A 13,552-nucleotide genomic window follows, 5' to 3' on the forward strand; every position below is an offset into this window, starting at 1 on the left:
AATCCGCGCATGCAACAACCCCCTTTCCGTCGGAGTACTTCACTCTTCTCCGACGAACACTCAAACAACCAAAACAAGAAAGAAAACCAGAAAGATGGGAACAAACGATATACACCTAAACCCTAAAGACTAGGGAACGAAGCCGGCGACGTAAGGCTGTGGAAGCCTTCACCTCCCGGAAGCTAAAGCCGAAGACGCCGGAACTGAAGAAGCTTCCCCGCCGCGGAGACAAAGACCGGCGGCGACGGATCTGTGAGAGCCTCCGCCTCCCGGATATGTTACTCGAAACACAACGATTTTTATCTGAAAAGAACAAGTGCTCCGGCGGCGGCACGGACGCTCACGCGCCGGCCGACCGCCGAGCCCCCTCTCAGATTTACTTTCTCTCTCTTTCTCTCTCTTCTCTCTCTGAAACGTTTTGGTATTTTTCACTGTTTTTTTATTACGACAATTACCTCTATGCTTTTGGAAGAATTAAAGATCGAATTTATTTTTCCTCACATAGCTATCGCTCAATAAAAAGATATGAATGAACATAAAATCTAGTTATGTTTCAGGTGACAGATTCATATGTTTGTTTCGTTCACGGGATTTTGAATGTATATTTGTCGATTGTTATTATTATCTTCAAGTTCAATGATATTTTGATTCCATCTTTGTAACTAAAGTTTAAATGATTCCAACTACAAACACTACAAAGCCTATAAAGCTAAGGATTGTTCACGTCATCTGAACCGGTAGATGTCATGTAGGTCCCATGCTTGTTCAACACGTGTTCAAATCGCTCGTGTTCTTTGAACAGCTTAACTATGATTAATCAAAATAAGGATAAGGCATTGAGATTTGTGAAATGTTGACTAGAAAAAGGGTTTTGATAGATGTAAAATGTATTGAACACATTAATCTTACTTTCATTAAAAAACAAATATTTATTTTATCAACAGTTAACAAATAGAGATAGTTTGCAACACCATATTTTGAACCTTGGAAGTTGGAGGAGGCATAACAAATACGAATTGTTTCCATAGAAACTCACCTGAGTAGGTTGATGCTTTTATTGTATTATTGAGGACAGAGCATTTGTAAAATTTAGTGTAAACAGTATATCCTAACGCATTTTAGTAACACACAGAAGCCAAAAGTCGTGTGTTCACGTGTTTTTGTTCGTTTCTGCTATTTTTTTCTTATCTTTTTACCTTCAAGCTACCATCTAAAATAATACTCGAGGCTATAATAAAACGAATATATGTACCCCCATTCAACTGTATTGGTGGGGTGATACGAACTTAAAAGTAGGTCCTGTGTATTATTTTTTTTTGTAGAATTATTCAAGCGAATATCCAAGTTTCCGTCTAAATTATTGAAATTGTTATGCGTTTCGAATAGTGACTTTGTAAAAAGAAAATGATACTTTATTAGTTTATTTTGATTCAAGTCAGATGCAATTATTGACTTATTGTGGAAGTCTAGTAATGAGTGGAAGCTCTCCAACGCGGAACAGCTCTCTTTCTTTTTACACTTTGGCTTTAACTTTTTGAGCAAAAGTCTAAAACCTTCGGAACTTTTTAGTATTGTTATTTCTTTTCATATACATTTGTAAATTCATGTAATGGGCTTAAATCCAATATCCGAAAATGTCAAAATTTGGGCTCTAGTTTGTATGCCGAGTAGAGACTAACATAGAGCACATCCATGCAAAACAAGTCCAGTATATTGCATGCAAAACAAGAAACAAATTCAAAGACAAAAGATCTATAGCATGATTAATGAGAAATTTTTAGAGTACGGTTCTTAACGAACGGAATATAAAAAACTGTTTTTTAACTTTTATTAAAAAAATTAAGAAACTGTTAAAAATTAAGAAGCAGTTTCTTATCTTTTTAGTTAAAAATTAAGAAATTGTTTCTTATATTCTGTGGATAATGATGTTCTAAGAAGTATATCCTCACAAAAAAAAAACAGTAACATGTAACTAGTATTTTAAAATAAGACTACGAATGTGGCATGCGTGACTATAACTCGACGCTGCTCCACAACGATAGCAAAACTTAAATCCACACCTGAGGAAATAATCCAACAAATCAAACAATAACCAATTTAACATTATAATTAGTTTTTTTTACAAAAGATTTATAATATGATGAAAAATACTAACCTGCAACTCATATGCACACAACCATCGATCTTCTCAACGTAGAATTTGCAACTAGGACACCTCCTCCAGTGCTTCTTATTAGCCATTTGAATCAACATAGCATCTTCTTCATCGCTACTCTTATTCTTCTTCCTCGTGTTCCCACTTCTCTGAAACTCCTCGCAACCAATCCCCGCGTGCCATGTAACCTTACACCGAGCGCAGAACAGTCGGTGACAAGACGGACACTCCGTCTCCGTCACTTCATCATCATCATCGTCCACCACCATCATCGCTGAGCAGTCTTCAAACGGACAGTACACTTTCTCCGACGACACAATCAAAGACTCACACAAGGCTTTGTCCCAACGCTCGAACAAGTCCCCTGGGATTATATCTCGACACGTGTAGGGCTCTAGAAGTCGCGTGCAGTCCACGTCAGGGCACTTGATCATGGCTATGTTTCCTTCTATCTTGGTCGTCACGTAACGTACGGTACACTCGGTGCAGTAGTAATGAGTGCAACTAGTGGTTCCTCGGAAGATGTCGGAGGGAGACTTTTCATCCATGCAGATCATACATAACCATCTAGATGGTTCGGCGGGTTTGTTCTCAGTTTTTTTCTCTGGTTCTTTCTGCTTAATAGGCGAGGCCATATGTCTATGGAGTTGGGGATAATGGTTAGTCTCGGCTGTTGAAGAGACCAAGGAAGAAGACAGAGCTTCTTGGAGATGGAGATTTCTCGCATAGGGTGTGTAACCTTTGTCGTAATCGTATAACGCAGGGTAATAGTAATAATCTTCCATCCTTGTGCGTGATGATGATGGCGAAGAGAAGCATGTTCCCATATCTTACTCTTCTGATTTTTTTTTTTTTGCTTTGTCTTGAGTTTGATTTAGGTGTGCATTCATGTTAAATTATGGTATATATTGGAAGGTAAATTGCATTGAATTAGCTGAATGAAACTTTTCCTCTTTCTTAAAAATGACTTTCTTATTCACGAACAAATATTATAGTATATATTTACATTATTGCATATATATGTCAACATTACTTTATTTTATATACCTTTTTTCTTGTTGATTAGAAAATATGTTAATTCTACAAATTATAAACCAGAGAACATCTTTAACCATTTCAAAAACGGCTTGCTCATTGTGTATTTGTGTTGGGAGGTAATTTTACACAAAAGCATGGCCTCATCTACGTCTTGTTTCTTCTTTTTAGAATGGAAGAATAACTCTCAATACCCTAATCCTAATTATCCTAATGCAGAAATTGCAAAGATTGGTGCTACTCTGCAAGATATTTCCAGAATTGTTCAGCTAGTGCAACCAATAGCTGAACTGAGCTACACAGATGTGTTTCCATATATGGTGCTGCGTTTAGTGTTCAACGAAGATTAACGGTGCTCTTCTATTAGGAAGGGACTTAAATATCACTGAGAAAGTTTTATACTGTAACTGGGACTTTGCTGGTACTTAACTAATCATACTCCAACTCGCTTTATACTAGTTTACGGAATCTTGTCGGCACCTTAACCTCTTTAGCATATATATTACCATAACCTAATTATTTTTTAAATCGATATCTCGAATAATTATAATTGTCTTCATCTTTAAACTCTCAAACATTTCAATGAAAAAAAAAAAGAGCTTACACTCACTTTACCGAACCTTCAATCTAACAAGTAACATACATCAGTTGTACTTTCATTAGCAACATAGATATAAAATATGTGGAAGTTAAAAAAAACTCAGCAATTAGTTATCAACTATTTAATCAAAATTTTCACCACCTTTATTACAGTTTACGATTGATAAGCCTATGAGTTAAAACAAGTCCAATGATGAAAGAGTGATCAACTTGTGACTCCACCACCATCGTCAAAACATCGTCTCCAAACTCCAAACCTTTCCTCGATTGTTTTCTCTTCACTTCTGCCACAACTCTTCCACAAATGTCCTCGATTCCTAAACTTGATCCCCGAGTTACCATCTTATAATGATATTGTTCATTCTTTCTACACGATCCCGTTAGAACTCTATAAGAAGAATATGAATCTTTACTCGGAACCTGAAAAATATTACTTTTCACTCGAAAATATTCTGAGTTTGTTGTTGAATCAGATGTCCCCGATGGTGATCTATATCCTTCCCAAGTCTTGAATAATCCAAATTTCTACAGAACACACACAGAAACAATTAATTTAAAAGTGAATAAAAATGTGTTAAAAAAATAAATTAATAAAAAAGAACTTGCATGAAATAATAAAACTGGGACGTTCATCTACCTGGCTACGTAAGGTAAACAAGACATGACCATGTAAATCCATGAGGTAAACTTCACGGCAGCTCTTAGAGTTATAATTATCGACACGATAAATTATGTTTCCTTTAGAATCGAAGACGGTGCAGCCATTTGTATTAAACACCAACGACTTCATCCAAATCGTGAAACTCTCTTTCTCCGTTGTCAAGTACGGCGAACTTGTTATGTTTCCGGCCCCGGAGGTCGTATGGTCGGGATGAATTTTCACCATAGTTTCCGCTGGACAGATACGATTCTGCCAAGGTTTTGTTTCGTAAGGTTGTCGAGATATTTGCATATAATATATATCGAGACAATGATAAGATTCTTTTTTGGTGAATTGTTTTGGTCGACATAATTGGACCGAACTTTGGGTTTATATACTACTACTGATTTATGGAAGGTACTCACCATGTTCGTTTCTGATTAGTTTAAGTTTTTTTTTCAACAAAAATAAACTTAATGATTTTCTACTCGTGTATAGTTATTCAATGTTCAAATAAAGTTGGTCCCATCATATGTTTGAATCTTCAAAACAAAATTACATCTGTTAATTATGCTTGTTCTCTCAAGTTAGTTATACAGTTTACGGTCTTGATGTGTAAAGAACTATATATACATATCGATATCGAGGTCTTCTTCCACATGTTTAATGTGAAAATCTAACGACAATAACATCCACATCACTCAAAATCTTTAAGTGAGTATTTATAAAAAAAATATTTAGTTAAAATTAATGTTAAAAAAAATCTAAACCATTTTATCAAGCACACATTTCATGTACAGGTCATATTGATTTTTTTTCTATTTTAATTACTTAAAACACTTTCATTGAAATGTTCTCTCAAAAAAAATCTTGCATTTAAAAACCAGAATAATATATAATAAGAAAATAATGGTAAATGATAATTTATTTATAAAAAAACCTCACTGGAATTTCTGTAAACACTTGTCACTTTTTTTTTTGAAGAAAACACTTGGCACCTTTTAGTTGATACATTTTTATCCAGGATTAAAAATTATTTTATTTAAATTAAATTATTTTATTAGTTTTGTTCTTAAAGTTTCGACGGATCAATAGGTGGTACTTAGATATAATGCAGTTATTTAATTTTCGATATAGTCTTACGAAAATACTAGAGAGAGATGAGGCTCTAGGTAGCATGAGAAGTTGCGCAATCGATTTTGAGTTGTATTTCCTCGTGTGCGCATGTCGCACTCACATCCAATTAGTCAATTGTATACATATAAAATGTGAAAGTCGTAGATAAAATAAATGTCAATTAAAACATAATCACTTTTTCCTGTTGTACATATATAGATCGCACAATACCAGCGACCGCATATAGATATCTTAATATACATATATGTATACATATATATGAATGTATACATCGTCACGATAGAATTATAAAATTTTAAATGCACGTACCATTTATACTGTGATTAAAATATGTACACTACGTATAATTATATAACTGTTGCAGTCGACTAAAAGTGCAGAGTGTCACAGGTTTAGCCGTTTAGGTCTTAGGGGGCGATTGGTTTTCCCGCTACCACCCGCAAACGCAGCTTTTGCGGTTAGTAGCGGTTGTCGGCGGTTTGCAACAATCATTCAAATCGCTCTAAACCGCTTCAAACCGCTCCGAATCTCATAAATTCAAAAGCTGGCTCCAGCTAGCGTTTGCGGTTGCAGGCGGTTGCGGGAGGGTAAAATTTTTTTCTTTTTTTAAAAACAATATATATACAAAAGCAAAAATATTTAATAAAAAATTTAAAATTTAAATTATGAAAATATTAAAATATATCTATTATATTTTAATTAATATTATAAAAATTAATAATAAAAACAATTTCAAAAAATTTTCAAAAAATTAAAATTATAACTTTCTAAATATAAATTTTATATTTATTATAATTTCATGATTTTTGATATTTTTATAATTATATTAAATGTAAATATTGTTAATTTATTATTTGACTATTACTGCATTTGGTAGTTAACCAGTCATAAGTCACCCGCAAACGCACCAATTTTTAACTGCAATACCAGTCGTACAAATCTCTTAAAACCGCTAGAAACCGCAACCGCCCGTATCCACAAACTCCCGCAGCCGCAAACGCAACCGCTGCGTTTGAACCAGTCAGGCCCTAATTAGCGGATAATCGCCAGACACCATTACCCTTTTGTTTTTGTCTTATCTATATTTTAGTTTCTTTCTTTAATCGTGAAAATTAGTTATAAAATTAGGTTTTAGTTTGTCGTACTATTTTTTTTCTTTGTCGTACTATTTTATACACTTTAGTAACGTAATATCAAATTGTTGGCATGTTGAACCTTTATCGCGGCTCTTTTTTTCTATATTTAAAGTGTTAAACTTTTATCGTGGCTGACGGATATCCAAAATCATACTAGCCAATGTTTTTAAACCCGACCCGGACACTGAACCGGATAACTTAACGGGTTGCTGGATCACTGGATCGACCGCGGATGAACCACGGGTCAACCGCAAGTTAATAAATGAATTAATTTTAATATATAATAATATATCAGCTATGTAAATAAAAATATAGAAACTAAATTTTAATATTTTCTAATTTTTTTAAAAAACATAAAATAATAGTTTGGATATGTATATATTTTATGTTTGAAAACATTTAGAAAATACTTAACTTTAGTTTTTATATTTTTATTTTCATTTGATATACAAAATATCAAAAAATAGTTTAGACTATTTAAAATTTTCTCTAAAAAGGTAAGAGTTATGACATCTAAAAAAAATCAAGACATAAAATTTATAAATATTTAAATGTTTAATGTGAATAATAAAGTAAACTTCAAATACAAAATAAACCAAAAGTAAAAGATCATTGTAATAAATTGTTAATAACGGAAATAAAATAACACCAAATCACATCAACTAATTTTGGTTTTCTCTACCAAAATTAAATTTTGGTAGAGTTAAATTTTCATCAAAATCTAAAAATCACAGATATAAAACTGAAAAGGAAAAACCTAACTTTTTTTTTGTCAATACCTAATTGGAAACTTAGAATATAAAACATAATCTGAAAACATAATTAAAAACTAAAAAAAAATAAGTAAAAATGATTTATTGGTTGAACCCGTGGTTCAACCGGCATCGGGTTCCGGGTTTTTGCGGATTTCTAAATATTGGATTTTTCACAAAATCCAAACCGAATTTTTTCTGGATCACCGGATTTACCGGTTCAACCGCGGTTCTGGATCGGGTTTCAAAACACTGATACTAGCAAGTTGAAGAAATAACTGAAAAAAGCATTTTAAAATATACTTAAACGATCTAATTTGTTATACCAGGTAACAATTATCATATTCTATGAATCTATGATTCTATGTATCTCGATTTAATTAGATTTAAAGTTCAAAACCTAATTACCGTTTTAAAACGTTTAGTCTTTTATTCACGGTATGGTAACACTAGTAAGAAAATGTTCAAACGTTACTACAAAAAGGAAGGAAATATTTCTTCTCATGAAAAGAAGACTCGTAAGAAAACACTAATATACTTCAACTTAGATTGCGATAGTTTTAGTGTCACCTTTTTAATGTAGATTGCGATAGTTTTAGTTAATCAAATGACAGATCATATGACAGTTTCTGACATTTAAAAAAACTCTTAACAATGAGTTAAATACATAACCTTTCGCCCCTAAGTGTACATCATACGTTACAAATCAATATATTTAACCCTTTGAATTGTGCTTTTTGTGCCCTTCTGTGTTACGATAAGCACCAGCTCCATACATCGATTACTGACAAAAATGGGAGAATTGCTTAGTATTTTGTTAGATTAATTAAACCAATAGATGATGTAGTCTACGAAGTACTTTAATTTAAGTATTAGGTAGCCTAATCTTATTTTTCACGCACATGCATTTCTACTGGTGTGCAAAAGGCCAATTGGTCCCTACATCTTTAACTATATGTGAATAGTCGTAATTAAAAGACCACTTTTAAATTTTAAGAAATTCGAATGAGACACAAAATAACTTTTGTAAAGCTCAAAAGGAAGAGTGTCACACTATTCTAAGGATCTTAAAGGAATATGAGAAAGCTTCAGGTCAACTAATAAACTTTGATAAGTCTTCAATTCAATTTGGACACAAAATCGAAGAATCTGTCCGACAAGAGCTAAGAGATATTTTGGGCATACAGAATCTGGGAGGAATGGGAACTTATCTAGGATTGCCGGAAAGTCTTGGAGGTTCTAAGATACAAGTTTTTGTCTTCGTACAGGATAGGCTAAATAATAGGGTCAATGGCTGGACTTTTAAGTTCTTTACGAAAGGAGGAAAAGAGGTGATCATCAAATCAGTGATTACGGCTTTGCCAAATCATGTGATGTCTTGCTATCGTTTACCCAAGGCTACTGCAAAAAAGCTGACGAGTGCAGTAGCTCAATTTTGGTGGAGCCCTGGCGGTAATACAAGAGGAATGCATTGGAAATCATGGGACAAAGTATGTGTCAGTAAGGAGGATGGTGGTTTAGGATTTAAAGATATCACTGATTTCAACACAGCGATGCTTGGTAAACAATTATGGAGGCTGATAGAGAAGCCAAATACCTTATTTTCTCGCGTTTTTAAAGGTCGGTATTACAGGAATGCATCACCCCTGGAGCCGATTCGTTCATATTCTCCGTCATATGGTTGGCGGAGTATTATTTCAGCTAGATCTCTGGTAAGCAAAGGACTAATCAAAAGGGTGGGAACAGGATCTTCTATATCCGTATGGAGCGATCCTTGGATCCCAACCACTCGCCCGAGACCAGCAAATAAAAATCAACACAATCTTTACCCAGACCTTACAGTGGATTCTCTTATTGATCCTCATTTGCGAAGATGGAATTCGCCGGCGCTTCGGGCTTTGGTGGACCCACAGGATGTGAAATTAATAGAAAGTATACCATTGAGTAGAACTCGAATGGCAGACAAAGATGGATGGTATTTCACAAATAATGGAAAATACACGGTTAAATCTGGATATCAAATTGAAAGGATATACCCAGATAAGGAAAGATCACCATTAGTGTTTGGACCCACAGTGGATATTTTGAAGGCATATTGTTGGAAAATACGGTGCCAACCAAAGATTAAGCATTTTCTATGGCAATTGGTGACAGGGTGTATAGCAGTCAAGAAGAATCTGCATAAGCGAGGGATACCCGGAGATATCGTTTGTGCAAGATGTGGAGCTGAGGAGGAATCGATCAACCATGTATTCTTCGAATGTCCTCCTGCACTTCAGACATGGGCTCTTTCAAAGATTCCAACAAGTCCAGCTATGTTTCCAACAAGTTCTCTCTTTGTGAACATGGATCATCTCTTTTGGAGAATTGTTCCACAGATGGAAGATCATCAGTTTGCATGGATACTATGGTATATATGGAAAGGAAGAAATAATAAAGTCTTTAGTAATCTGGATGTGGATCCGTTGGATACCCTTAAACTGGCAGAAACAGAATCAAAACTCTGGGCTGAGGCACAAATACTGACTGACCACAAGAGGATTCCACAGGTAGAGGCTATGATTCTTCCGGCAATTCCAGGAAGATGGTGTTTTACGGATGGTTCCTGGAAAGAGAATGAGATTTTTTCAGGTCAAGGATGGTACAGTACTCTAGAAGGATTTGCGGGTTTGATGGGTGCAAGGAATGTTCGGGCTTCTCTTACTCCTCTTCATGCGGAGATGGAAGCTTTATTATGGGCAATGGAATGTATGAAAAACTTACGACAATTTCATGTTACGTTTGCAACGGATTGTTCTCAATTGGTGAAGATGGTTTCAGAACCAGAAGAATGGCCAGCATTTGCAAGTTATTTGGAAGATATAAACAGCCTGAAAGAGAGTTTTTTCCGAGTAGAGATTATCTATGTACCAAGAACGCAGAACAAGAAGGCGGATAGCTTAGCCCGCAGTGCTAGGAAGGAAACGTCTTTTGTAGTTCACATGGATCAAGATCTCCCAGTTTGGTTCACAGAGTCAATATGAGTCTGTAAAATTGATGACAAAAAAAAAAAAAAAAGAAATTCGAATGAGACACACAAGATTAGCATGCATGAAGTTAACAAATTAGAATGGTAAATATAGTGCTTTGTAAGAAACGAATGTACAATACAACTCTATAAATTAATAATGTTGGGACTATGGTATTTTATTAATTTATAGAATTAATAATTTACAAAAAGTTTCATATTTCAATTTTTTTTCTATTTATGAATATTTTATTTATAGAATAAGGAAATATTTGATTTTACCGTATATACATTAATTAAATTTTAAAACTTTAATTTTCATATTGTTTTATTATATTATTTGGTATATTTTATTATGTTTCATATAATTTAAATGTGGTTTCAATATAATTTTACTAAATATTATCAAAATATATTGAAATGTTAAGAATATATATAGGTTTTTTCATTATGAATATAAAACCAACAAAATAATTTTAGTTTGTACTTATATCAAATATATATAGATATATTATTAATTTGTGATTTTAATGGAACCATATATTTACATGAGATTTCTTAAAAAAAATTATTTTATTATTTATAGATTTGTGTTATATTTTGAACCGACTTAACTCGGGATAATTTTTTTTATTAATTTATAATGTTTATCAATTTATCGAATATTAATTTATAGAGTTTCTACCGTAATAATAAATTAGGCTAATAAGGTAAAAAGAAAAGTTTTCAAACATATAAAGAGAAGAAAATCCAAATACAGAAACCAAACAAGTGGTTCCACTATATGTTTTAAATATAATATAATAAAATAGTACATATGTAGAATTTTAAAAACTTTGCTTTATGCCACTTATCCAACTCCAATTGGGATTATGCACTTGTCTTTTTATTTGTCGTCATCACTCATCAATGGATATGATTTAAGTTAAAACATATACGTAAAAAAACAATTTGGGCGTGTAAACCCGAGTCCATTGACTTCAAACACTGGGGCGGATCAAGCCACCTTTTTAGTATGGGTCATACAGTGTAAAACTTGTTTAGATCGAGGGCATCTACATTAATTTTCTGTTAACAATTAAAGGAAAAAAATTTACAAAAAAAAAACAATTAAAGGAAAAAATATATTTTGTATTGGGCACATGCCACACCAAAGCCTTCCTGCGTCCGCCCCTGTCAAACACATTCTACGGCCCAATATCATAACCAAGATATGGCAAGGAAAAGGCAATGTTGCACTATAAAAATGTATAATTTATGAGGACCCATGATGTATTTCCCAAACCAATTGTATAATTTTTTTTTATAACAGGAATCTTTTTTTACTTCAATATCTTCACAATAGAGTTCTTCAAGAAAATGTGGAACAATGCTAACTTTACTTCTAAATATAGAAACAAAATGTTTATAAAAATGTTATCATTATCAATTTAGTTTTATCAGAATCTTGTAGCAACAAACTATGATGGTAGATTCAAGTATGGACTCACAATCTAAGGTGGAAGATCATAGCAATATGGATTCAAAACGAGAAGTGGACAATTGATTAGTTACCATTGACGATTGACGTATACTGAGGCTTTCTTATACTGATTTTATTTCGAAGGTTTCTTAGTCTACAACTTAACTATAAAACTTTCAAGCTGAAGGAATAGCATTATTAAGGCTCACTGTAATCAGTGGCGGAGCTAGAATTTAGTTTTACATGGTTCATAATTATTCTAGATAGGTTAAAAAGGTATGCTAATGAGACCTGAACTCAAGACATATGGGTCATAAAAGGAGATATTAAAACCAGTTGATCACCACAACAATAGCTTTGTATACAAGCCTAAAAACTAAATTGTAGATTTCATATACACCCCTGGGTCTAAGGTGGCTCCAAGCCTCCAACACTGACTGTAATCCTTTATGGATTGGTGCTTTGTTGCTACTAATATGGGCGATTCAAGTTTCTTCAATCCCGCAACATGTTAAACAAATCACTGAAACTTTGTAAGTTCTACCTCCGATTGCCAATATCAGTTGAAATGACTTCAATAAATATATGAATTCTCTTTATTCCTTTAATCATAATATTTGCATCCGGATCCTCGTTGACTCTTGTAATGACTAGTTATTTTTATTTTATTTTTGATATTTTTAATAGCTATTAGAAAATGAAGAAGAGAGGGATTGTTCATTGTTGATAACGTTCTTTAAATTTCTTGTGAAGAAAGAAAGACACCAAAGCGTATTTGATTGGCTTCTGGAAACAAGTAAATACAACTCACGGGAATTATTAAATCAAAGAAAGCAAGTGCCGTGTCATATCTCCCATCCAAACATTAAAATTTTCATTACAGAAACAAATAAGAAAAATAAAAAGAGAGTGCACGGTCATAGAAATCTATTGGTATTGTATCGCCGGTGATAAAAAAGTTCAGATATCTGTTCCATTTTATTCAATGATATGCCCTATCTGCATGCCCCAAGAACATAACACGCTACCTGATATAAATTTAAAATACTTTCCGACTAATACATGCCGAAGATTAACGATCATTTGTTATGACTCACCATGTTAATATGTTCCATTTTTAGTATACTTGACTTTATGAAAGTTTTAATTTATATTATACATTAAAGCAGGTTCGTCTTTTAAATATCTTGAAAAAAATATTTAACCAAAACAATTAAATAATTTTAATAAAACTTGATTATATATATATTAAAATTTTACTTTCAAAATAAATATGAACCAATTAAAATGACAGATGTCTTAGTGCTATCTCTTAGGTTTACAAGTGAGAACTTCTATTTTTTTTTTTTTTTTTTATCATTGTTACTTTTTTACTAGAATATTTTTTGAAAATTTGCATTAGAATTGTTCTTAGACCCTATGGTTTTAGACTTCCAAATCAAGGTTTTGAAATAATGACAAAGCATTATTGGTTTATAATTAAGATCAGACTTTAGATCTTGTTATTTAGCTTAGAAGACAATCTCTTAAAACTACAACTGAGTTTGCAATATTGACAATGAAATAAAAAATTGGACAGCAATACAATCACATCACAGCTGTGATTTCTTAAAACGGGTCTTATATAT

At 33.0% G+C, this 13,552-nt stretch overlaps 2 protein-coding genes across 2 annotated transcripts; both read right to left on the reverse strand.

The window, feature by feature from the left end:
• Positions 1-1,972: 1,972 nt before the first annotated feature.
• On the reverse strand, positions 1,973-3,014 carry LOC106442214 (E3 ubiquitin-protein ligase RSL1-like). Its single transcript, XM_013883925.2, has 2 exons — positions 2,156-3,014; positions 1,973-2,060 (listed from the first exon to the last, which is right to left on the reverse strand). The coding sequence occupies exons 1-2, from the start codon at positions 2,980-2,982 to the stop codon at positions 1,973-1,975; spliced, it is 915 nt and encodes a 304-aa protein (XP_013739379.2). The 5' UTR covers positions 2,983-3,014.
• A 73-nt stretch (positions 3,015-3,087) lies between these two features.
• On the reverse strand, positions 3,088-5,836 carry LOC106444016 (protein LURP-one-related 11). The gene is made up of 2 exons (XM_013885556.3): positions 4,428-5,836; positions 3,088-4,315 (listed from the first exon to the last, which is right to left on the reverse strand). Exons 1-2 carry the CDS (start codon positions 4,740-4,742, stop codon positions 3,938-3,940), a joined length of 693 nt encoding a protein of 230 aa, XP_013741010.1. The 5' UTR covers positions 4,743-5,836; the 3' UTR covers positions 3,088-3,937.
• Between the last annotated feature and the right edge of the window lie 7,716 nt (positions 5,837-13,552).

Source organism: Brassica napus, chromosome A3, assembly GCF_020379485.1.
Source record: "Brassica napus cultivar Da-Ae chromosome A3, Da-Ae, whole genome shotgun sequence".
In the NCBI taxonomy this organism is placed as follows: Eukaryota; Viridiplantae; Streptophyta; class Magnoliopsida; order Brassicales; family Brassicaceae; genus Brassica; species Brassica napus.